The 27,074-nt window shown below is 38.3% G+C and overlaps 1 protein-coding gene across 1 annotated transcript; it reads left to right on the forward strand.

The window, feature by feature from the left end:
* Window positions 1–26,348, forward strand: LOC106090831 (UDP-GlcNAc:betaGal beta-1,3-N-acetylglucosaminyltransferase 9). The gene is made up of 3 exons (XM_059364502.1): window positions 1–1,051; window positions 7,943–8,266; window positions 24,926–26,348. The coding sequence occupies exons 1-3, from the start codon at window positions 499–501 to the stop codon at window positions 26,032–26,034; spliced, it is 1,986 nt and encodes a 661-aa protein (XP_059220485.1). The 5' UTR covers window positions 1–498; the 3' UTR covers window positions 26,035–26,348.
* Window positions 26,349–27,074: the final 726 nt, after the last annotated feature.

Genomic DNA, 27,074 nt, shown 5'->3' on the forward strand with positions numbered 1-27,074 from the left:
AGTAACAACACAAAATATTACATTTAAGCCAATCACATTCCCGTTTTTCTCTCGCATCCAAGAGCACCCGGTCGCGGTTTCTTTCTCTCTCACTCACTTTGTGCGGTGCAACTCGTCCAAAATTTTTATTATAAAAATTTAAACAAAACACAAAATTGCCAAGCGAAACCGGTCATCATCAATGTTTGTTGGGTCTCACAAGGCAGAGGAGGGGAAATAAGATTCCTAATCGCAGAAAACGAAGACACGCATCACTCCAAGACAGCGGAAACTCAAAACGCCATCGTCAATCTGAGTACCGGGTCTATGGTCTGTGGTGGCTGCATTATCATCTGTTGTTCATCTGGTTGAATCAACATCTTTTGTCGCCCATCATTAACATCAGCACCAGCAACAGCAACATCATTGTCGTCATCATCTCCAATACACACGACCCTAACTACAGCTACAGCCGTAGCGGCAGACACAACAGCAGTTAGTAACGCCGATACCCTTGCCATGGCCAGCAACATGCACAATACCCGTTTGTTGAGATTCTTAATTGTGGTGACCATTGTTGTTCTTACCATATTCATATATGCGTCGTATTCATCAACGCAAACACTGTCGCCGCCACCCATGCGCAATTCAGCGGCAGCCTCACTGATGGCCTTCTCAATGACAACAAACAATCGCAGCAACAACAATGAAGGCAGCCTGGAGGCAGGTGTCTTAAATTCTTTGCCATACGATGGGCATAATAAAGCGACGAATGTCAAGAACAGCCGGGCGGTGGGGCTGACACATTACTCAAATTTGCCACCGGGCGGGGGTGGCAGCCATGGCGGCGAGGTGGTTTTAATTAAAAAATTATCACACCACAGGGAGCCCACCATTGATGAAAATGCCATCGATGGAGGTGGCGAAGTGGGGGGTGTGGGTGTTGTCGGAGCCAGTGGTGCTATGGCCGATGATGTTGTGGCTGATGACACAGCCCTGGAGCATTTTAATAATAACAACAATGATCTTCTGCAGGAGGAGCAATATGTGCAATCGGTTGATAACAATTTAGGTGAGTGGATTAGAGAAATGTATGTATAAATTAGTTTTTTTTCGACATTATGATGGACATCACTTACTTTACTTTAATTGGTTATAACAGAGCATTTGTCCCATTAGCCGAACTTATAATAGTGTTCCAAGCGCCTCGATCTTCTGGGCTCCTTCTAAAATCTCTGCTACCAAGTTTCGAGAAGTCTTTCACCACTTAGCTTTTCTATCGGGTTTTTGGTCGTCCCGGTTTGCGTGTACCATCGTGATCGCCTTTAAAAGATTTCTGACAACCATTTACGCAAACTGGTCCATATATATTACGAACGATTTTTCTCTCAAGTACTACCTCATAATTTTTTATGAAGGATTTTTCTCTCAAACACTCCAAGTACCCATGCTTTTGAGCCATAAAACTGCACGGGTAGTATCAAAGTATTGTATGGTGTAATTTTCGTCTGTCTAGAGTAGGGATCCCAGTAGGGATTCTCGATTAGTCGACTTTTTGCGTAAAAAGAAAGAAAAGTTGGAGTTCACTTTCAATGATTAATAAGTCGAATAATCGATTTTGAAATTGAATAATCGAAAAGAAAGCTACACAGAGGTAAACGTTTGGCCTTGCTTATGTTGCTGCTAGGTAAGAATTTTTTGCAATTTTACGATTTATTGCTCTTTGGTTTAGTCTTGTTGCCATAAATAACTCGTGCCAAAGTTTGTGCATGTCCAAGCCAAATGTTGGGATAACGTCATTATAAATTTAAGATTCACTTTAATAGTTGTATGTTTATGAAAGCTAAATTTTGGCACAAATGTATTTTTTCTCCATTATCTATTGGACTATATCTTTTCATTGCCCCTGCATAGACTGGACTCCATCTTAAAAATATTCAGCTCCTAAAAGACATTTTTAATGTCCGATTTTGCTTAATTTTGGAAAATTTTTTATAATATACCAGGCGTCGTATGAACCATTACCAATGTTCCATTATCTATTGGACTATATCTTTTCATTGCCCCTGCATAGATTGGACTCCATCTTAAAAATATTCAGCTCCTAGAAGACATTTTTAATGTCCGATTTTGCGTAATTTTGGAAAAAATTTTAAATTATACCAGGCGTCGTATGAACCATTACCAATGTTCCATTATCTATTGGACTATATCTTTTCATTGCCCCTGCGTAGATTGGACTCCATCTTAAAAATATTCAGCTCCTAGAAGACATTTTTAATGTCCGATTTTGCTTAATTTTGGAAAATTTGTTATAATATACTAGGCGTCGTATAAACCATGAGCTGTATATACGAATAGTTAGACTCATCAAAATACAACGTTTGCGTTGGCTAGGTTATGTTGTCACAATGGATGAATAAGCTCCAGCAAAGAAATCTTTTGAAGGCGACCATAATAGAAACCGCAAAAGTAAAGACCAAAACTCCGATGGAGTGACTAAGTCGAGAACGACATCTCGAAACTGGGTGTCAGAAATTGGATATAAAGCGCATAAAATCGAGACGCTTGGGCATCTATGTCACGTTCGGGTAGAGGAATAAATTTTCTGTAATGGCCAATTAAAGTAAAGTAATATACCCATCTCAGTCCATATTTTGATGTAGCCACCATATAGATCGATCTCCAGATTAAACAACTTAAGCCTATAAAATGCAAATGTATCGAATAAAGCCTACTGACATCGTATGTGAGGAAAATGTTGCTAAACATCAATCAAATTTTGTGAAATCTCACAATGTTTCGAACAGTGTTGCTAATTTATTTAATTGTAATTAAACTTTTTTAGTTGGCGTGTAAAGCGTTGTTTTGGTAGAAAACAGTTGTATGTTGACATCATTGTTATCATAAGACTGTCAAACAAGCTAAAAAAAAATTTGCAAATTGATAGTTTTAAGTTAGGAATAGTGGTACAGTACTTTTTATCAATAAGCGACTCAGGCTGTGTAATCCATAATGCATGGGAAATCGAGCATAACACAGTGTCCGTAGCCGCCGCATGACCAAAGCGAAATCTCCCTTAGCCTCACAGCAGTGGTCGCAGCAATTTGTCGAGCCACGATGTCCAGAGGCATTGAAGCGCGTCCAACAAACCCCAACACCATATAAAACATAGGTCTGACAACTGCAGTATATATCCAGTGCATGGCACGCGGTTTAAACCCCCAACTTTTGACAATAACCCTCTTGCAGATGTATAGGGCAAGAAAAGAAAGGCAAGACTTTCTTGCCCTTTCCACGGATTGGTCCAATATGAATTAAGGCACTGGAGCAGAGGTTTTGTATTGAATTCGTAGGGATTATGGATTCACATAGATTTGTGGTCGGGTGTAATGTCTTTCATATCCCTAATATCTCTACACAAAAAAATAAAACAAAATAAAAAGGCAACGTTTCTTAAAACTTGAAACTAAAAATTTTTGTAAACAGATGATTGTCATTGTTCGCCTCAGTTAATAGACATGTACATTTAAATCTACGAAATTTGACAATGTTGCTAGCAACATGTTGAAATCATTTTGTAAAAAGAACTTAATACTGCCTAATTGAAAAAATTTCGTAGACATTTTTTTTTATAGTTCATTTTGACAACGCTTTAAGGTCCACATCGGTCCACTTTTATGTGCAGGTTCCATATTAACGTACCCCCAATTTTCGGTACTTTTGCTCTGAACCTCACATTTTTTTCCAATGCGTCTAAAATTTTGTAAGCAACTTTTTCTTGGCCTGGCCAAAGCATAATCCATGGACGAATCGACCAAAAATTTATAGTGTCTCCTATATAAGGGTAAATTTCACAAATAGAGATTTTTGCACTGAATTTAGCGATGTAGTCATCGTCGGTGTGGTGTGATATTAAAATGCGTCAATTTTGCATTTAAAAATTTTCTTAATACCTTATTTAGAAAATTTAGCAAATTTTTGACAAAAAGTCGAAACGTCTACTTCGTCTAGCTTCTGTTAGCCAATATTATCCTTCGTTTTATTTCAAAACTGGTCTCATTTGTTGCCGAGGCAGATCAAGTTGCTGACTATCTTTATTTGCGCGGGTTTACAGGGGTTTGTTGGAGTTGACATCATCCACTTTGTCTTATCACTATTTACTGCCAAACCCATTCTCTTTAGATTCTCTTTAGATTCTTTCAAAGGCTGCGATTTCTTCTTCCGGTGACCGACCCATAATACCGATGTCGTCGACATAGGTGAGAAGCATATGTTCTCTTGTGAGTAGTGTGCCATCATTTTTCATACCTGCATCTCGTATATAGGCTATTAAAGAGATCACACGATAGGCTGTCTCCCTGTCTAAAACCTCGTTTGGTATTGAACGGTTCGGAGAGGTTCTTTCCGATTTAAAATGAGGAGCACGTATCAGCTAGCGTCATCGCTCAAAGTCGTGTCAGTTTTGTAGGGATACCAAACTCAGGCATGGCCTGAAATACCTTTGAACGTAAAGGGCCGTCGAAGGCGGCTTTGCAGACGATGACAAGATGGTAGGTGTTGACTTGTTCTTCTCGGGTCTTTTCCAGGATTTGGCGCAGTTTAAAAATTCGGTCTATGGTGAATTAACCAGGTCTCAATTATATTATTGACTTTAGGCTTTAATCTTTCACACAGTACGCTCGAGAGTATCTTGTATGCGATGGGGAGGAGACTTATTCATCAGTAGTTGGCACATTCCGTCTGGTCTCCTTTGTTGTGTACGGGACATAGTATGCTGAGGTTCTAATCATCGGGTATGCGATCTTCTAGCCAGATAAGCTGATGCATACGCCTTATCAGCGTATCGCCTCTGGTCTTAAATAGTTCAGCGGGCAAGCCTTCGACTCCTGCTGCATTGTTGTTCTTCAGTCGGGTCACTGAAGCTTGGACCTCGTTCTGACTAGGAGGTAAACATTCTATATCTTCATCAGGGATTGGTTCTGCGTACTTATCTACACCGCCATCGTCGGGCACCAGCAGCTTTCTGTAGCAGTTACCAGAATTCCTTCTTTGTCTCTGCAGGAGGATGTGCCTGCACCAAAGCTAACGGTTTGATGTTTGATTTTTGGTAACATTTCCGGACTATATTCTGACTCTTGTATATCTCAATTCGCTCACACTCACCTCTTTCCATTTCCTTTTTCTTTCTGAGGAATAAACGTTCCTCATCTCACATTTTCTTCCGATACCTCTCCTTCCTTCCGTAGCACTTCGACACTCTTGGTCGTAACATGGGTTTCTTGGAGGAGGCTTTTGGTACCCAAGTACGGATTTCGCAGCATTTTCCATGTTGTGGGCAATAGAATGCCACTGCGCCGTTATATCACATCGCGACAAGGAATGCTTTCAACATGTAGTTGAGTCAGTCGAGTGGAGAATGCCGTTGCCATATTTTGTGTTTGCAGCATTTCAATGTCCAGCTTCCGTGCATTGTCATACCGTACTTTTCTCGCCATGCTAACTTCCATCTATTTTGACGCGGCGACATCTAACTTAACCCATTATCGGACGTTATCTCGTTGAGGGCAAATTTTCCGACTGTCGGAACAAAGATATTTTTCTTCTCTATCTTCGCATTGCAATCTCCCAGAACGATTTTAATATCATGGGCGGAAAACTGTCATATTCTCTCTGTAGGCGCTCGTAGAAAATATCCTTGGTCTGATCGTCCTTGTCGTCCGTCGAGGCATGTGCAAGTTAACCATATCATATCTCCCACTGTGTATGGTCTGCCATGCTCTGCGTTTCAAAGTATGAGAGCAGAGCAGTTAGAATTGCAGAGCGACTGCTGGCCGATGGTTGAACTGAGCATCCAGACAAAGGGTGAGAGGAGTTTAGTTATGGCAACCAACCAAGAAACATTCTCATAGACAACGATCAGACGACGAAACTATGTTTGCCACTGTTCCTTAATGGAATTTTTAAGGGGAAAATTGCCTTTTTAAAAAGTAGAAATCTTTGCCAAATATGATTGCACCCTCCACCTTCTAAAATCGAAAGATCAGTTTATATGGAAGCTATATCAGTTTATAGAGCAATAGAACAACGGTTCATACCAGGCACTGGTGTTAACTAGTTCCATTTGCATGGGAGGGTGTGGCAAAATAGTTGTAGTTCAAATTTATAGATAAGGGTCATTAGTCCAAAGGAAAAAAAATAAAATTTGCCATGTTCGGAACATGTTTTACATACATGTGGTATAATATTGGGTTGCCTAAAAAGTAATTGCGGATTTTTTAAAAGAAAGTAAATGCATTTTTAATAAAACTTAGAATGAACTTTAATCAAATATATAATTGCCATTTTGTTCGATAACCTTTTCCCATCTTCCGACAAATTTTGTATTCCACGCTCATAGAACTTCTGGCCTTTATCTGCAAAAAACTGAACCAAGTGCGATTTTATAGCCTCATCATTGCCGAAAGTTTTACCATTTAAGGAGTTCTGCAAAGATCGAAATAAATGGTAGTCTGAGTTCCCAGCCAAGCTCACTCAGTTTTTGGCGAGTGACCAAAGATGTGTGCGGTCTGGCGTTGCCCTGGTGGAATATGACACCTTTACGATTGACCAATTCTGGTCGCTTCTCCTTGATGGCTGTATTCAATTTGTCCAATTGTTGACAGTAAACATCAGAATTAATCGTTTGGTTCCTTGGAAGCAGCCCAAAATATACCACACCCTTCCAATCCCACCAAACAGACAGCATGACCTTCTTTTGGTGGATATCAGCCTTTGAAGTGGTTTGAGCTGGTTCACCATGCTTGGACCATGATCGTTTTCGACTAACGTTGTTGTAAACAATCCATTTTTCATCTCTAGTTATGATTCGTTTTAAAAACGGATCGAATTCATTGCGTTTAAGGTGCATATCACAAGCGTTGATTCGGGTTGTTAAATGAATTTCTTTCAATACATGTGGTACCCATATTCAAATTGACGCCAAACAAACAAATGTAAACAAAATTTCGGGCACTTTTTTTCTAAAGCAAGCTAAAAGTAACAGCTGATAACTGACAGAAGAAAGAATGCAATTACAGAGTCACAAGCCGTTGAAAAAATTTGTCAACGCCGACTATATTACTATATTTCTATTGGGCAACCCTATATATAAACTGCTAAAACTAGAAATTTCAAAATTATGCATGAAGGTAACAAGGGATATAAAGGGCAGGATAGGCTGGATTTTTACCTTTTTCGTACAAAAAATGTGCAAAAGATACCTTTTTCCCTACAACTGAACAAAATGTAAATTTTTCCGTACAATTGTGCGAGAAGTACCTTTTTCTGCACAAATACGAAATGTACCTTTTCCTTTGTCACTGAACGAATGGAGCAGATATCTTAAATTTGTTTTATGAATTCGTCTTGAGCATTTAAATTTTTGCACAAAATTCGTACTACGTATTTGATACCAAAAAGTGTTAAATTTGTTGTTATTGTTGCAATATTTTGTATTCTATCTTTCGTCTGCTTGGTTCTGCTGAATATACAGATCTAGAACCTTTGAGGTTATGGTGGGGTGCATCCAAATGGATCTGCATCTGAGTCGAGCAGGGCTGAATGGGCAGTTAAAAAGGTGACAAGTTGGAGAACCTTTAAAAGGACATTTAAACTAAAAAGTCGAAAATAACGAAAATGATTAAGCTTTGAGAAGAAACTGACGATTTGTAATAAGATTTATTCTGTTTGCCAGTATTCTACCTGGCTAAACTATCAGTTCCATGATTTGGAATGTCAACATTACCTTAATTCGAATATGAAATGTGTAAACTTCAAAATGTATTAAAGTGAAAAAATCCAAGGAGTATCTTTTTTGAAATAGGAAACCTTTAACCTCATTTGCTGCGCAAAATTTTATTATAGTAAATACTCGTATATGCAAATAAAATGCTAATTAGTCTCATTTCTTTTATGTTTTTAGGAAATATAAACAACTCCGTATCATCTGCCGGTACTGGTGTGGCATCCGGTACCGGCGATGCGAAACGACATAAATCACCTGAAGGCTTAGACCAGCAATCTTATTCAAATAATCATCATCATCATGAGCAGCAGCAACAACAACAACCACAAAAACAACTGGAGCATCGGCAGTCACAATCTAACACCAACAATCTTAACAAAATACCAGACTCAGATGTTCTCATACCAACGTCCAATTTGCAAAAATTTATTGAAAGCGCTGATAAGATATTGAAAAATATCACAAATCAGCAACAACTGACACCCACCAGTGAAGCGAAAGGTAAGTTACACACGATCATTCAAATCTCTCTCAGAAGTTGATATTTACGAGCTTCACGTATTCGAATTTCGTTACGCCTTAAATGTTTACATACACTCAAAAATCAATTAAATACGGAGAATAAAAACTGATTTCGAGGAGTATACTTCAATACACTGTTGCACATTTCGGCATGAGACGAAGTTTTTACATGGCGTAATATCTAAAAAAAAGGTCGCTAGCATAAGGAGGGGATAACCACCGCTGAAAATATTTTCTGATGTTCTCGCCAGGATTCGTATCCAGGCAAACGGTGTCATAGGCGGACATGCCTCTGCGCTGCGGTGGTTGCCGAGGGTTCGCAAACAATTCAATGTTCCAAATTCCATCGTAATCGGGTGTAAACTGAGACTTTAGTGGGCTCAAGTCCCCAAATCGGGATATCAGTCTATATGATGTCTATACGAGATAAACCAATAACAATATTAGCCAAATAAAGACAGCCATTTGTACAAATCTGCAGTCTTCCCCACTGCATTTTGCTCACTCCTGCGTCGGTGTTTGACCATTCATTTACCACTGAGAGCCCAATCGTTCCATATGTGGTTGTTAAGTTTTCTATGTTCATGCCATAAGTTCTGTCGGCCTGCTACTTTTGGACATGATTCCTGTGTCTTGCTTCATTTATTTAGTGGTATGGCATGATAAAGAAAACTGACAGACCATGGCTATGCCTAGGATATTCGGACGACTAAAACCCCGAATTCTTTTTCTATCGACTTGGACATCTAACTGCAAGAAAATTCTGTAGGGTTATTTTTAACGGCTACAACTTTTGAATAATTTCATGACAATCGCCTGATATTCTCTTACAAAACATTCTCTTATCCAAAATAACTTTTTTTTTAGTTCCGTATATTGGTTGTAATGGGCAACCCCATATAACTCTAATCTGGCAACAACATTAATGACAAGGATACATGTACGCGCCTCATCCAGACCTCCACTTTTCCACGAAGTTTAAGTTTTTCCATTGGCTTGTGAAATAAAGATTCTTGAATGGTTTGATTTTAACTAAATTATAGTCTTTTATTCAACAATAATAGCACATCATTGGTCTTAAGGATAACTTGATATATTATTTATATAAGCCCGTTAGAAATGATTTTAAGATGGGGCGTTTCACCCAGTTGCTTGACCTTACATTTGAATATTTATTTATTTTATATATACATATATCTCCGATGTATGCCATTTTAAAAATGTAGATAAGGGGAGGGTCCACCGCCACTTCATATATCGAACAATTATATATTCCATTATTCCATCCAGACCATATGAATAGACCCATAAGGTCCAAGCGTAACAAACAATCAAACAAAGTGTATCACTGAGATTTTTACATAGTATGTTTAAGGAGATATCTTAAAAGTGTTAGGAGGTAATTCCGTGGCGTAGGATGTTATATAGTCGGCTATATCTAGACTTGGTAGGTTCCATTCAAAGCCAAACATTACAAGGTAGTTATATTATAGGTATACAAGCTCGACCCGGTAGCCGAGTTGCGACAATCGTGGGTTCAATTCTCACCCAAGGAACGGTTTGTCGCTACTATGGTATTACAATGTATAACATTGTCCCACAGAGTCTGATTAGAAAATAGTGTGTCACTTATATTGCTTGTCATAAATTCAATTGTCTAAAGACAGGTTGCTGTTTAGCAAGCAATGGATGATGTAACTCGATCAGTAATTTTCTGTTACAAACTTAAGTCCCTGTATTAGCTAAAAAATATTTTTGAGTGTAGCCATATTACTGGTAATGTCAACATTAGTGAAACTGATTCAAATAACTCAAATAACACTGTGGTACAAAATTCAATTTTTTTCCGAAATAAAAAGAAGTTTTCCCTTCTGGATCCATCCAATCACCGCCATCATAAATGGCAGGAAGATTTTGTCTGCTCAGAATCTTAGAGATTTATCCTATAGTGCATATCAAGAGCATCGTATTCCTGAGAATTGGAGCACTTTTTGTAAATATCGGAACAAGGCCAAATCCGTTATACGAAAGGAAAGAAATAGATATTATTCTGAACGATTTGGTAGTTTAGATTCCAAGGGCTTTTGGCGTGTTCTTAAGGGTTAGGGTTGCTTTGGCGATGACAAGCTAGTGTATGATGGTGATGTTGACACAGTTAAAAATTTTTTTGGTTCCGGTGTTCGAACTAACCGACCTATTAATATTGATTTTGTATGGAAAATTTCGCGTTTAGTACCAATTCCTAAGTCTTCTATTATTCGTGGTCCTGATGATCTAAGACCTATTTCAATTCTTCCAGTACTTTTTATGGTTTTCTAAGGCATTTAAAGTACTTTGATGGTTTTTTAAGGCATTTGACTAAGGCGTTTAATTCTATTTGCTTTGGTATTATGGTTGAGAAACTAAGGGGTAACTTTAACTTTTCTAGATCTGCACATCACAATTTGTTGATTTTAAAGGAGCTCGATCTAGCATTATTCCACTCTCTTCTGGTGTGCCGCAGGGATCGGTCTTAGGACCTCTTCTTTTTATACTCTACATTAATGATTTTTCTTAATTCCTTGGACCCAACTTGTGTGAAACTTTTCTTTTTGCAGACGATATATATCTTCTTTTTAGTGTGGATCGTGGTTTTAGCAATATTTTGGAGATGAATATTAACGCTTCTATAGGACGAATCTTGTTATGCTCTAGTCTTAACTCGCTTTCTATCAACCCTTCAAAAACTAAGGCATTACAGTTTGGATCCCAGACGCAGTCTGGATTTGATATTTTTGTGGGGAATTCTAGAGTTAATTTTGTTGATAGTATTAAATCTTTGGGGATAGTGATTGATAAAGACCTTAATTTCGGTTGTCATATTGACTCTCTCTATTCACGTGTTTATGGTATTTTGCGTCGGTTGTATTCGGCAGGTATTTATTTCCCTTCGTTGGTGATAGTCAGGCTTGGAAATAACGTCAGTAACGTTTGACTATAATCTTCTAAAACTGAAACGGGTGATGAATGCAGTAGCTAGGTTTGTACATAATGTACATGTTCGTGACCACATTTCAGGGTATTTCAAAACCTTTTTGGGAACTTCTTTTGACCGTTTTATTGATCTACGAAATATTTTATTCTATTACAAAGTTATAAAAAGTGGAACACCGTTAACACTGCGTAGATACTTCAATTTTTCTCGCTCAAGTAGGAGTACTCAGATAAACTTGCCCGTATATTTAGGTCTGTTTTCGAAAGATCATTCTGTATTCGTGTGACCAGGTGTTGAAAGTATTACACGCTGAGTTAAGAATCTTTTCACACTCGAATAATGTTTTTCGCTTAAAACATATTAACTTCTATTCTACAGATCGGACTTAGTATTGTTGCTAAAATCTTTTTGTATTGTTAACATGGGACTTGTTAAAAAATCCAACAGTTTAAATTTTTGCATAATCTTGCTATGGCTGGGGAGCCAATTAAAATAAATTAAGCTAAGAATCTTACATCATTATGTAATGTTTATTAACGGGTATATATCGTTGTAATACTTTTTTTTTGGCCGAGGAGGCTTATTTAATTCTATTAAGAAATAAATAAAGAAGAAATTTTCGGTCTTCAAGTACTCGTAATCCTTTCAATTTAAATGTATAGTGTCTTCGGCAATATTACTGACAAGACTATGAGAAATGTTTTTGTCGAACATTTTAACCCTCAAGCGACTCAAAAAAGGGATCTTTTAAATCCCTTTCTAAAAAAAGAGCTCTCTTTTAAAATGGGTGTGTAGCGCATCAAAATGTTCGCCATAAAATTTCACTATAGGCCTCCGAATGCACCAAAATCCTAAATTTAAACTTTACGCCTTAAATCATTAAATATTGAAAGTTCAGCACTTTTTTAAGTTGGTGCCGAAATCACCTAAAATACTTAATTTTAGGTTGATGAAGTAGAAGAAATTTTTCTTATCAAATTTTACCGTGAATCACTGAGCAAATAAAAGAAAAAAAAGTTCTTCGATCATTGAGGTTTCTCGAAAGAGAAATAGAAATGAAAATTATAAAAAAAATTATCTTCGCCTTAACAGGCAAAAAACTCAAGAAAAAATAAAATATTTGATATATATCATAAAAATATCGATATCAAAAAAAAAAAAAACAAAATATTTTTTTGTTTTTAGTTTGTGTTGTTCTTTTTTCGAGATGGTGCATGGATGTAACATGAAACTTTTTTTCATTTAAGACGGATCGTGTCAAAAGAAGAAATACTCTGCATCAAATTTCACTAAAGTTTCAAAATAGGCTATTTATGTAGATATTAAAAAAAAATCTTTAATTTTTGTTAATTTCTTGGTTTTTCCCATTCTTCACTTTAGAAGAATGATGACAATGGAAGAAATGTTGTACATCGACTTTCACTAAGTATTAATTAAGAAAAAAAAAATTTGAAGTTGTGATTTATATTTGCAAAATATTGAACACAATTTGGGTATAAAAATAGAGTAAATTTTTTTTTTAATTTTTCTTTACAGTACCCTGCTTTGGGTGCTCTGGGGTAATAAATTAAATTATAAATCCAAAATCCAATAATAAAGAAGAAGAAACAAACAACTTAAAACAAATAAAAAGCAACTGGTGCTCTCTTGTTTATATGGAGAACACATAGAAATGTAATGATGAAGGAGATGGTTAAAACAAAACTAATAAAGTAATAATGCTTAGGTAGCTACAGCCTTCCTATTAGTGTGAACATTTTTATAGTGAAACTTGTCAATACTGTATTGTTCATTTTCCCTGCGATTTCGATGAGTTCTGGATGACCTCTATTCATTTCTGGGAAGTGCGGTTCCGATTTGACTATATTTGGATATAGCTGTCCTTAGACCGACCACCCGCTCTCCCGTTATAGGGTAATGAGGCCATAAATAATCCATTTATTACCCGAACTCGATGAAATTTGGCACAGTCAAATGTTTAACAGTTCGGACCATATTTGGATATTTAGAGGGATGCCAAAACGCATTATTTCAAATTTCATCAAAGTCGGATGTGAAATGCTCCTTTTATGGGCTCAATACTCTATATCGAGAGATCGGTCTATATGGCAGCTATATCCAAGTATGGTCCGATCTGGACGATATTCAACTAAAGGGTTTAGAAGGGTACCAGAACTCGCTGTGCCAAATTTCATCGAAATCGGATGAAAAATGTTTCTTTTAAGGGCTCAATACTCTTTATCGGGAGATCGGCCTATATGGTAGATATATCCAAATATGGTCCGATCTGGACCACATTTGACAGGAATGGGTAGGGGTCTACCAGAACACACTGTGCCAAATGTTATCGAATTCGGATAATAAATGGATCTTATATGGCCTCAATACCCTATATCGGGAGATCGGGTTGTCGGTCTAAGGGCAGCTATATCCAGATATAGTCCGACTTGAACCGCACTTCACAGAAATGAATAGGGGTCTACCAAATACCACTTCTTATTACATATTGGCGAACAATTTATTATGTGCGGAAATTATTTTTCACTTTTTCATAAAAAACATGTGCCCACCGTAGAAGATTTACATAGGTTTCTCAATTTTATTTACAATAAAAGACGAAAGACTAGCTCCATAAAAGTAGGCCCTTTGAGAAAGCAGCGTATCAGGCTGACCACCTCACCATTCATGACGACAAAGTAGAAGCAAATCTCTATTCTACTCACTAAAGTAGTTCTGCCCAAAAACGATCCGGTATATTCAGCCACCTAAGCTCCTTTTGGCAAGGGAAAAGCCCACGTGCAAGTTGTATGCCCCGCATGCAACCAGGTAAAACACTTCATAATTATTCTATTTATCTGTCCACCAGATCACTCTGAAGCATCTAATTTTAGGCAACGATTTTTGAATGAAGACTAAAAGTTGTTACCACAATACAGAAATATCGTGGCAAGCTTTAGGTCATAATTGTGCACTATTCAAATATAAAAAGTAAAACAAATATTACAAAAGCAACACTAAACATGTTTGTAACCATTTTAAACAACCGTTTTTTAGCTTGTTTTTCTATTTTGAGTTCTTTTTTTCCAAAAAATAATAGCCAAATGTTTAGCCAAAATAGAACAGCTGAAGCAAAACAGCTGTTTTCGAAAATTCGAAATTCTCTGTCCTCATTCAATCCCTTGGAGTTTATTCCCAGGAAGTTTTCAAAATTGGGCTGATATTGTTCGGGTAACTTAAGTGATTTGTATTATAGTCACAGATTTATTTTTTTCGGTAACATAGCTGAATTCCAAAACGTCCAAAAATCACACTTAAGGTTGTCAACAAAAAAAGTTCACATGAAATGCACAATTTTGTACTTTAATTTTCTTAAAAGTTGTTATATCTAAATAAATAGTCTATTTTCTAACTTATAGTGAAATTTGATGCAGAATAATAATTCTTTCGACACTTACTTAACCCTAATTGGCTATGACAGAACATTTGTTCCACTAGCCAAAAGTAGGATAGCGTTTCAATCGCCTCGATCTTCTGCGCTCATTCTAAAATCTCTGACACCAAGTTTCGAGATGTCTCCCAAAACTTGATCTTTCCATCGGGCTTCCCGGTTTGCGTGTACCACAGTGTTTGCCTTCAAAAGACTTCTTTGCTGGAGCTTCTTCATCCATTCTGATAACATTCCTAGCCACCGCAGCCGTTGTATTTTGATGCGTGTAAATATGCTATCGTCGTCATACAGCTCGTGGTTCCTACGTCGCCTATATTTTCCATTAACGCAAACTGGTCCATATATTTTACGAAAAATCTTCCTCTCAAATACTGCAACCACTGCCCCATCTGCTTTCACAAGTACCCATGCCTCAGACCATATAAGAACACGAGTAGTATCAGTGTCTTGTATAGTGTAATCTTCGTCTGTCGAGAGGTGATGGAGAGGAGAGGCCTTGTTTCTACACTGCTTACTTCGTCCAAAGTAGCATCTCTTTGCCAGTATTATTCTTCGCTTTATCTCAAAACTGGTGTCATTCGTTTGGGTTACGGCGGTGCCGAGGTAAATAAAGTTACTGAGTATCTCATAGTTGTGGTTCCCAACTTTCTCCAATTTCTTTATCTGTTGTACAAGCCGTTTTGGTATTTAAAACCATCCATTTCGTCTTATCTCCATTTACTGCCAGACCCATTTTCACTGACTCTCTTTCGATTCTTTCACAGGCTGCAGTTACTACTTCCGGTAACCGACCTATGATGTCGATGTCGTTGGCATAGGCGAGTAGCATGTGTTCTCTTGTGATTAGTGTGCCATATCTATTCACATCTGCATCTCGTATAATCTTCTCCAGCAGGATATTAAAGAGATCAGACGATAGGCTGTCTTCTGCAAACCTCGTTTGGTATTGAATGGTTCGGAGAGATTCTTTACTATTCTTACTGAGGAACGCGTATCAGCAAGTGTCATTCTGTAGAGCCTTATTAATTTTGCAGGGATACCAAACTCAGACATGGCTAGAAATACCTTTGAACGTAAAGGAGTATCGAAAGCGGCTATATAGTCAAGAAAGAGATGGTAGTTGTTGATTTGTCCTTCTCGGGACTTTTCCATGATTTGGCGCAGTGTGAATATCTGGTCCAGGGTGGATTTACCAGGTCTTAAACCGCATTGATACGGCCCAATTATCTCATTGACTTTTGGTTTTAATCTCTTACACAGTACGCACAATCTGATTTTAATCACCGAAATCGTTACGAAAGTCATATGAAGTGGTTGACATGATTTTGGAATGAAACGTCGATGTTTCGGAGAGAAATCGGAAGGAAATCTGAACAAAAACCTTGGGAAATTTGGAAAGGGAAATTTTTGGCCGAAACTTCGTAAAGAATTCTGAACGATTTCGAAAGTAATTTCGTACTGAAATCGGTTGTACCTTCCGAAACTTCTTACAGAATTCTGAAATGTGTTTCGGACATATTGTTGAACAATGTGTTTAGGACATAATTACATCGCACGTGTAACAACAATAACATAAGTCATATTTATTAAGAATTTGAACATAACATGTACCTGGTTCAATAATTAAAGAAATTCTACACAAAAACAGACATGAAAATCGTGAATCATCAAGCAAAAAACAAAAATTACCATGTGTGACGAAGAAAGCTTGAAAAACCCACAAGACAACAAGCAGGAGAGAAACAAAAACAGGCAAACAAAATTAAAACAAAAATATCTCTTTTAGTGTAGAGAAATGGGGGAAAATATCCCTCAGATAAGTAGGACAGAAATCGCTACGAAGACTGTTCCGAAATTGTTCAGACTTTTCGGACATCCGACATTTGCTTTGCTGGGTTGTATCACTTTATCTGGTACAGCGGTCAAAAAAAGTATTCATCATTCAATGTTTTTTTTTTAATAAGTCTACAAAAGACAATTGGAATAAAAACATATTAAACTAATGATGCAGTAGTGCTTGTGTGATATATATGTACACAATTTCATTGTTTTTAAAGAAAAAAATAGTATTTATTGGAACAAAAAGGGCCATTTAACAGCTGAACACAAAAAATTAAACAAAAAAAGTATTCATCATTGCAAAAAAACAAAAAAATAAATAACATAATTTAAAAAAATTAATACTTTGTTATTCGACCACAGCGTCTTATAACTTCTTTTAAACGGTTTGACATCGATTGGACTAATTTAGCGGTTATATTTTGGTCTATATTAGTCCATTCCTCCATTATCACCTGTTGCATTTGACTCTTGCTCGAAAACTTGCGCGTTCTCAATTTGCGTTCGAGATGTTCCCAAAGATGTTCAATTGGGTTCAAGTCGGAACTTTGAGGAGGAGTTTTAATGGATTTGGGGCAGTTATACAGCATCCACATCTTGGTATTTAAAGCAGAATGTTTGGGGTCATTATCTTGATAATATTGAAAGTTATTACCAAGCCCAAGTTTTACAGCACTATCTTTTAAATTCCTCTTTAAAATGTCAATGTAATACTTATGATCCATTACTCCATTAATAATTTCAAGATTTCCCGCTCCTGAAGCCGCCATACACCCCCAAACCATTAAACCACCTCCACCATGTTTTACAGTAGCAACTGTGTTTCGTTCTTCAAGCTCTGTATTTGGTTTTCTGTACACTATGACCTTTCCATCGCACCCAAAAAGATTAAACTTGCTCTCGTCTGCAAAAATGACTGTTTTCCAAAATGATTCGGGCTGTTTTACATACATTTTTGCGAAGTTTAGCCTTTTCACTCGGTTTATTTTATTTATAAAGGGCTTCTTACATGCAGTTCTTCCTCTGTAACTATGCCTTTTGAGTGTATTTCGAATTGTTTGTGTAGTAACTTCCTTCCCTAAATATTCCATAGTGTTTTTACGAAGAATGGTCGCATTTGTCTTCGGAGTTTTCTGAACTTGCCGCACTAGCCAACGCACATCTCCAACTGAAAGTGTTTTTGGTCGACCAGATCTTGGTTTATTGTCAACAGTTTTCGTTTCTGTCCACTTTCTGATGATGGATTGTATAGTAGATCGTGGTCTATTTAATATTTCACTGATAGTTTTTTGAGTTAAACCATTCCTGTGGTGTTTTATTATCAAAACTTTTACCTCATCAGAAACCTCGTTTTGCTTACGACCCATTTTGACAAAAACTATATTTTCAATGAAATTAAATATTTGCTGTCAAGGGCAAAGCCTCCTTTACTAAATAAAACAGAAAAGGGGGATTCCCAAATAATATTTGAATTTGACTTTGATGATAGCACATCAATGATGAATACTTTTTTTGTTCTGTTTTTGGTGGTATTATATAAAATTGCATTTTTTGCGCTAATTAAATTTATTTTTTGAATTTATTTTAAAACATAATACGAAAAATAAACTATTGCATAAAACTGCATTATTTGTTTACTTTAAATTTTCTTCAATTACCCAAAATAAGTGAATTTATTATCAATTTTGCTAATGATGAATACTTTTTTTGACCGCTGTATATATTTCAGATTTTGCATTATTATGCTATTAAAGACCAGGCAGTCTTCCGTCGCCGATTCGTGTGCAAACAAGGGAGCGAATTAGTATCTTCTCCTATTTGCTGATTACTGATTAGACGCAATTAAGTTAATATGGCTGGTTGTATGGTGGCTGGGCTTGCTCGTACGTACGTACACGGTAGGAGAAACGGAAGTGCGATATCTTGGTACGAATATGCAGTAGACTATGACGGCGACAAGGCAACTATCTAATTAAACCCCGAAAACACAAAACAATTGTTGAGCATTGCCTTTTTCTTGGTACTCTTTTGACAGAAAGATAAGACGACGACGATGAGTGCTAAGCAGAAGTTAATCAACACAAATTGCCGTTTTGGTGATTTGTTGTGCAGCAGGGTGGTGACGTCGCACAGTGTTGCCAAATTAAAAAATCTTAGAAAGAATTCTGGAACTTTTGAATTGATAGAAATATGTACACGAAATTAATGTTTTACATCCTAGCCATAAAAGTGTGACAAACAACTAGTTCATATATAACAAGTAGAAGCGTGCTAAGTTCGGCTGGGCCGAATCTTATATAACCTCCACCATGGATCGCATTTGTCGAGTTCTATGCGTGGTATCTCTTTTTGGGCAAACTAAGAATATTGAATAAGAACTGTTATGCTATTGGAGCTATATTAAATTATAGTCCGATTCGGACCATAATTGAATTGAATGGTGAACATTGTAGAAGTCATTGTGGAATATTTCAGTTCATTCGGATAAGAATTGCGTCTTATAGGGGCTCAAGAAGCAAAATCGGGAGAAAGGTTTATATGGGAGCTGCATCAAGCTATTGAACGATTCAGACCGTATTAGACACGTATATATAAGGTCATGGGAGAAATTTCTTCTAAATCGGATGAGAATTGCGCCCTCTAGAGGCTCAATTTAAACCATTTTTGGTACAGTTATAAGAAGTCATAACGTTAGTCATAACGTCATGCGAATTTTCAGCCAAGTCGGATAAGAATTGCGCCCTCTAGTGGCTCAAGAAGTCAAGATTCAAGATCGGTTTATATGGCATTTATATCAGTTTATGAACCGATTTAGACCATACTTAGCACAGTTGTTGAAGTCATAACAGAACACGTCGTGCAAAATTTCAACCAAATCGGATAAGAATTGTGCCCTATAGTGGCTCAAGAAGTCAAGATCCCAGATCGGTTTATATGGCAGCTATATCAGGTTATGGATCGATTTAAACAATTTTTAGTACAGTTATTAGAAGTCATGACGGAACACGTCATGCGAAATTTTAGCCAAATCGGATAAGAATTACGCCCTCTAGTGGCTCAAGAAATCAAGACTCCAGACCGGTTTATATGACAGCTATATCAGGTTATGGACCGATTTAAACCATACTCAGCACAGTTGTTAGAAGTCATAATAACACACTTCATGCAAAATTTCAGCTAAATCGGATAAGAATTGTGCCCTATAGTGGCTCAAGAAGTCAAGATCCAAGATCGGTTTGTATGGCAGATATATCAAAACATGGGCCGATTTGGCGCATTTACAATCCCAACCGACCTACACTAATAAAAAGTATTAGTGCAAAATTTCAAGCGGCTAGCTTTACTCCTTCGAAAGTTAGCGTGCTTTCTACAGACAGACGGACGGACATGGCTAGATCGACTTAAAATGTCATGACGTTCAAGAATATATATACTTTAGGGGGTCTTAGACGAATATTTCGAGGAGTTACAAACAGAATGGCGAAATTAGTATACCCCCATCCTATGGTGGAGGGTATAACAAGAAAATAACACCCACTGAAAAAAAAGTTTTGAACGATATAATGATGTTATAGATTCTGAAGCGAATAACTTTTTATAGGAAAGAACGATTTGCACAATATTTTCTTTTACTCGAAGAATTTTGCCATCTTTCTTACCAGGTAAAAAAAAATTAATCGGTTTACAATTAGTCCCTTAATTCCAGAAATACCGACGATACCTTAACTAAAATTTTCAAAAAAATGTATAAATCCAATAACTCATAAGCCCACCGAAGCGCAGAGGTTAGCATGTCCGCCCATGACGCTGAACGCCTGGGTTCGAATCCTGACGAGACCATCAGAAAAAATTTTTCAGCGGTGGTTATCCCCTCCTAATGCTGGCAAGATTTGTAAGGTACTATGGTATGTAAAACATCTCTCTAAAGAGGTGTCGCACTGCGGCACGCCGTTCGGACTCGGGTATAAAAAGGAGGCCCCTTATCATTGAGCTTAAACTTGAATCGGACTGCACTCATTGATATGTGAGAAGTTTGTCCCTGTTCCTTAGTGGAATGTTCATGGGCAAAAATTGCATTTTTGCATAACTCATAGACCGTTGGAGATATAATTGCCATTTCAGCATTTTTTTTTTTTTTTTTTTTGTATTAAATCCGTTTTTTGTATCCGTTCAAAAGTACCAGAATTATTTCAAAATTTTTCGATTTGGTAACACTGTGCGTCGTAGCAGAGTCAATCTTATATGTTCCATTTCTGCTTTTTTATAGTTCTAAGAAAAAAGCTGCAAAGTTGAAATTTATTCATGTTGTCTGTCCGTCCGCCTATCTGTCTGTCAAACTCATGAGCCCAAAATTTTGCACCAATTCTACTTTTTAACAAAGTTGGATTTTTGATATAGCCGACATATAAACTGAAAACCAAAGTCGATGTTATTATTGTTGTGGCTATATTTGCAAGTGAAGGTGGCGTCAAGCTCCGGTCGGTGAGCAAGCTGGTAGCGGTCCAAAGGACTGCTTACCGCGGTAACAGGGTAGCCATTGTTGGTCAGTATTTATGCAAGAGCCGGTGCCGCCCAGCTTCTCACTGAGACTCTCCGCTTTATACCGCTGATTGTCAGCGACTGCCGTTGCAGCTACTCCGTATGGAGCATTCCATTATCCTCAGGCTGTGGACTCGCCCGGTAGCTTGTAGCTAATATTCTCGTGACAGCGGTGAACACCCGACAGATCGCAGTTCCAGCCCATATGGTGTTCACACCATTTCGTGCCAGGCTTCTGATTGGTCTTATTGGGCACCTGGATGCGGCAGCTCTCACAGATCTGCCTGAAATGTTGCATTTGATGTTCCATTATGTCTTTCAACATGCAAACATGCCAATTATGGTCGCTATCTGTTAGACACGAAAGGCGGGCATCGATCCCCCATAGGATTTTCGCCGTCCTACCGACCGTTTCGCTGTTCCAGAGTGCTGCATGCGCATTCGTTGCCCACTCCCTTAACACGGACTGCGTCGACCCGAAAGGCTTCGGTTTAACCAAGTTTATTGGCGGCAGTCCTCTGGCCTTCACTGCCAAATCGTCTGCCCTTTCATTTCCCCTTACTCTGTAATGGCCCGGCACCCAAACGATGCGGATCTTCCCATCCTCAGAGAAGGCGTTAATCTTCTTCTTACACTGCAAGACTGTTCGTGACCTTACAGTCCTGGTTGTTATTGCCCTTATGGCAATTTTACTGTCCGTAAAGATGTTCACACTCGACGTGCTCGCATTAGCATCACACCACTTTACGTATTCTGTGGTCGCCCGATCTCCGCCTGCAGGACCGTATTATGGTCAGGCAGTCTAAAACAGATCTCAGTCCCTGGGCTCTCAATGTATACCACCAGGCCCACTCTGTCCTTTAGCTTTGATCCACTCTGACCTCTAGCTTTGATAACATGATCTACCAGTTGGCAATACTACGGTTCCTTCAATCCAAGACTGTGTCGATGGCAGCAGTGCCTCGCACTCGACTTCAAGGTTCATCTCAGGTATCCGATCCTTCCTTCCAGGTTGCCTATCGTCGCCTCGATTATATGAGCTGCTCCCATTCTCAATCCATTCTCCCATCGCCTTAAGTCGTCTGTCAATAGGTGAGATATCTAGAATTGTCTTCAGTGCCCTAGTGGGCGTGGTCCTATACCAAGACAAAATGTTCTCTGAACCTTTTGTATGGTCCTTATGTTGCACTTTTTCTCCATAGCAGTCCACCAAACTTCTGGCTTCTGTAGAGCCAGTGGACTATCCTTGGATTCAGGCCCCATTTAGAGACTACGGCCCGTCTACATAGTACCCAACATCTGTAAGTCTTCTCAGTACGCTCCTGAATGTGAGCTCCCAATTCAGTTTCCTTTCCAAGATCACACCTAAGTGCGTTAAATTGGCCCATCTTCGTTTTCCTCATGAAAAGGCATATTTCAGTCCTCTCTGGATTAACATTGAGACATCTGGGTCTAGCCCAGTCATATGTCATATGCAAGACCCTTTCGGCCCTTCTGCATAGCTCGTTCGCATCCTTACCCCTTAGAAGTATTAAAACATCGTCTGCGTAGCAGACGGGTACAAATTCCTCCTCAGTCAGCATTCGTAATAGGTCATTTATGGTGGTCACCCATGGGAGTAGCGATAATATTAAAATACATAATATTCTGCTTAGAACAAACTCGCTTATACAATGTGCAGTCTTTTGTGATACCAACTCAACTCAACTCAGACCAACTCAACTACCGAAAATGTTTCACAATAATAAAACTCCGCCTATGACGCCAAACAACTGGATTCAAATCCCTGCGAGAATCGAACACAAACGTTCAACGTCATAGACATGCTAACATCTGCGCTACGGTGGCCTCAAAGAACACTTGCGCAAAACAAGTGTTGACATGCCATCCCGGCCCGGGGATTTATTTGCCCCGAGATTCTCAAGAACCCTTTTAACTCCACGAGTTCAAAAAATCTGGGGCATGACGCCAGATACATTTTCGATTAAGGGGAGTGGTTGATTGCTATCCGGCAGGGAGGAGTTCCCTGCAAACATATAAGCCAACAGGATAGCCTTATCAACCGAATCAGTGAACGTTTAAAAGACTTGGAATAGATGAAGAACTACTCTTTACCCTTTTACACGAACGACCTCGTGTAGAAGCAAGAACCCATTTACATAATTCTTTTTTCTGAAGAAAGTGCTTGGCAAGATATAAAAAAAGATATTGTTTCTTGACTATACCTTAGGGTACCTTTAACAGAAGATGAAAATATCAACATTTTGCCTTGGTCTTATCAGTTTTTATACCGTCTACCATAGGATGGGAGTATACTAATTTCGTCATTCTGTTTGTAACTCATTGAAATATTTCTCTAAGACCCCATAAAGTATATATATTCTTGATCGTCATGACATTTTAAGTCGATCTAGCCATGTCCGTCCCTCTGTCTGTCTTCGACCTCTAACTTTCGAAGGAATAAAGCTAGCTGCTTGAAATTATGCACAAACACTTCTTATTAGTGTAGGGTTGGGATTGTAAATTGGCTATATCGGTCCATATTTTGATGTAGCTGTCATATAAACCGATCTTGGATCTTGTCTTCTTGAGCCACTAGTTGGTACAATTCTTATCCGATTCGGCTGAAATTTTGCATGAGGTATTTTATTATCACTTCCAACAACTGTGTTGAGTATGGTTGAAATCGGTCCATAACCTGATATAGCTGTCATATAAACCAATCTGGGGTCGTGACTTCTTGAGCGTCTAGAGGGCGCAATTCCAATCTGATTTGGCTGAATTTTCGCATGACGTGTTTTGTTATGGCTTCTAATAACTGTGCCAAATATGGTTCAAATCGATCCATAACCTGATATAACCGCCATTTATACCAATCTTGAATCTTGACTTTTTGAACCACTAGAGGGCGCAATTCTATTCCGATTTGGCTGAATTTTCGCATGACGTGTTTTGTTATGATTTCTAACAACTGTGCCAAATATGGTTCAAATCGATCCATAACCTGATTTAGCTACCGTATAAACCGATCTATGATCTTGACTTCTTGAGCCTCCAGAGGGCGTAATTATTATCCTATTTGGCTGAAATTTTGTACAACGGCTTCTCCCATGACCTTCAACATACGTGTCAAATATGGTCCAAACCGGTCTATAGCCTGATATAGCTCCCATATAAACCGATCTTCCTCTTTCACTTGTTGGGCCCCTAAAAGGCGCAATTCTTACTCATATTGTCTGCAATTTTATACAATGGCTTCTACTATGGTCTCCAAGATTCAATTCAGTTATGATCGGATTTGGAATTGAATAATATAGCTCCAATATTATAGAAATTCTTTTCTTTTATCCTTTGTTTGCCTTAAAAGAGATATAGGGTAAAGAACTCGACAAATGCGATCTATGGTGGAGGGTATATAAGATTCGGCCCGGCCGAACTTTGCACGCTTTTACTTGTTCCTTATAGGTGAGGTTAAGTTGAAAAGAGGGTGCGGATATTAATCCGCCCCATGCCGCAATGGACATACACCTAAGCTAGTAGTCGGCTTTTTGTGCGCGTTAATTACTAAGAAATAGTGTGCTACTTACAAAACCCTATTTGCTGTCCATAACACACCCTTTAGTTGGTTTATGTCTGGTTTTTCGTTATAACTCCGACACTTTTTAAGCTTTATTTCACTCAAATGGTGCCACAATAAAAAAATATGACTACATATTGTGCATACACTTCATATCGCTCATTTACATACAAAGTCTGTATTTAGCCATCGAAAAAGAATTCTTGTACTTCGTCTTATCTAATTCCTGATCATGCATATTTTTGTTCTTTGATTTTTTAGCGCCTGAAAAATATTACTTACCATTGGATCCTGCCAACGATGATAATGATTTACTTGATGATAATGACGAAGCTTTACCACCTTCGGTGATAATGACCATTAAAGGAGGAGCGGGCTCCTCAATAAACAACCCAAGCCAGATTGAAGTCAAACAACCACAAAAAGCAGTAGCAGCAGCTGCACCGGCGCCGGCAGTGCCCGCTGTCTCACCCGGTAATTCGGCAAAAATCACATCGACAACTAAAAAAGTGCCAAAGGTACAAGCCGATCCCACACAAGGTATACCCACGGAGCAAATTTACGAGCCTGGCCATATGAACGAAGAAATCGATGTGGAACAAATTTGCCCCAACAAGGGCAACAAACTGAAACTTCTAATACTCATAACATCAGCACAAACCCATACCGAAGCAAGATTGGCGATACGACAGACCTGGGGCCACTTTGGCACACGCCGAGACGTTTCCACCGCTTTTATTCTGGGCCGAACCACAAATGCCACCGTTAGCGAGGCCTTAACGCAAGAGAATATAATCTATGGCGATTTGATAAGAGGCAATTTTATCGATTCCTACAACAATCTAACCCTCAAGACGCTCTCATCCTTAGAATGGGTGGACCAACATTGTCCCAAGGCTAAATATATACTTAAGACCGACGATGATATGTTCATCAATGTACCTAAACTCTTACAATTCCTGGATGCCCACTCGAAAGACAAGCGGGTGATCTATGGGCGCTTGGCCAAAAAATGGAAACCCATACGCAATAAAAAATCCAAATATTATATATCAACGGGGCAATTCAATGCCGCTGTCTTTCCCCCCTTCACAACGGGACCAGCCTATGTCTTGACCAGTGACATAGTGCACGAACTGTATGAGAAATCCCTGGAGCAGGTCTATTTGAAGCTGGAGGATGTTTTCACCACGGGCATCGTGGCCCAACTGTTGGGCATAAAACGAGTGCATGTCAATGAATTTCTGAATCGGCGCATAGCCTTCAATCCCTGCAATATAAGGAAGTCGATATCAGTGCATATGATAAAGGCAAACGAACAATTCGATTTGTGGAAGAAGCTGCTGGACCAGACCACAAAATGTAAATAGTATTTTAGTGTTAGACTCTTCTAAGGCTCCCAAACTCCTCCACACATCGCAACACAAACAAGACACACACACACACAGCCACAACCCACAACTCATTTACTAGCTGTAAGTTTTATGAAAGAAAAAAAAAAAAGCTATACCACAAACTAACAGAACCCGACTGACTGACGAAAAGACAAACAAACAAACCACAAAAACACAAGATGATCGGACGAACGTACGGACTTAAGGTCAAATGAAAGCTTACTTTAGGAAGAAAAAAATTTAACTTAGTTAATTTTTTAAAATAACTCATAAATGTGTATATTTTTTAAGCCATTTAATGTAATTTTAGTACATACTCCTATATGTATATATATACAAATATATATATATGTATAAAAAAAAAACATTTACCCATAATATTATACAATAACAAATAACCACAATACCTACCTACCCCCCGGGAATAGAACGAAGAAGAAGCGCCCTGTTTAGTTTTTAATTTTCTTATACTCAACTTTTAAATCTGCGACAAAATGCTTAGCCGGAAGCTTTGCTGTGAATTGAATTTTATTTTAATTATAACAACGAATCTGATGTAGAAATGCAGAATTGAGAGAAAAGCTTAAATTGGCAATGGAGAGATACCAAAAGGATGTTTTATCAGACGCGTGGATATGAAATAAAACCCATAGAAATTTGTTTTATTTTTTCAAAATGATTTGGGGCAAGTGTTCGCCACAGTCGAAGGCCACCGTGGTGCAGAGGTTAGCATGTCCGCCTATGGCGCCGAACGCCTAGGTTCAAACCCCCGCGTGAACATCAGAAAATGTTGCTAATACTGGCTACATTTGTGAGGTATCCAGTCATGTTCAAACTTCTGTACTCCGTTCGGTCTCGGCATAATAAAGGAGGTCCCTTATCATTGGGCTTAAACTTTAATCGGACTGCACTCATTGATATGAGAGAAGTAACCCCTGTTCCTTAATGGAATGTACAATCGGATATTGTCCGGCTGTTTTCTTTGTTGCTGTGCTACAAAAGGAAACTTCTCTTTA

Source organism: Stomoxys calcitrans, chromosome 3, assembly GCF_963082655.1.
Source record: "Stomoxys calcitrans chromosome 3, idStoCalc2.1, whole genome shotgun sequence".
NCBI classification, from domain to species: domain Eukaryota; kingdom Metazoa; phylum Arthropoda; class Insecta; order Diptera; family Muscidae; genus Stomoxys; species Stomoxys calcitrans.

Excerpts from the sequence above, each read along its gene's own strand:
- LOC106090831 (XM_059364502.1), top strand. The coding sequence starts at position 499 with ATGGCCAGCAACATGCACAATACCCGTTTGTTGAGATTCTTAATTGTG. Across the intron at positions 1,052-7,942 it reads ATCGGTTGATAACAATTTAG|GAAATATAAACAACTCCGTA; the intron begins GTGAGTGGATTA and ends TTATGTTTTTAG. Across the intron at positions 8,267-24,925 it reads ACCCACCAGTGAAGCGAAAG|CGCCTGAAAAATATTACTTA; the intron begins GTAAGTTACACA and ends TTGATTTTTTAG.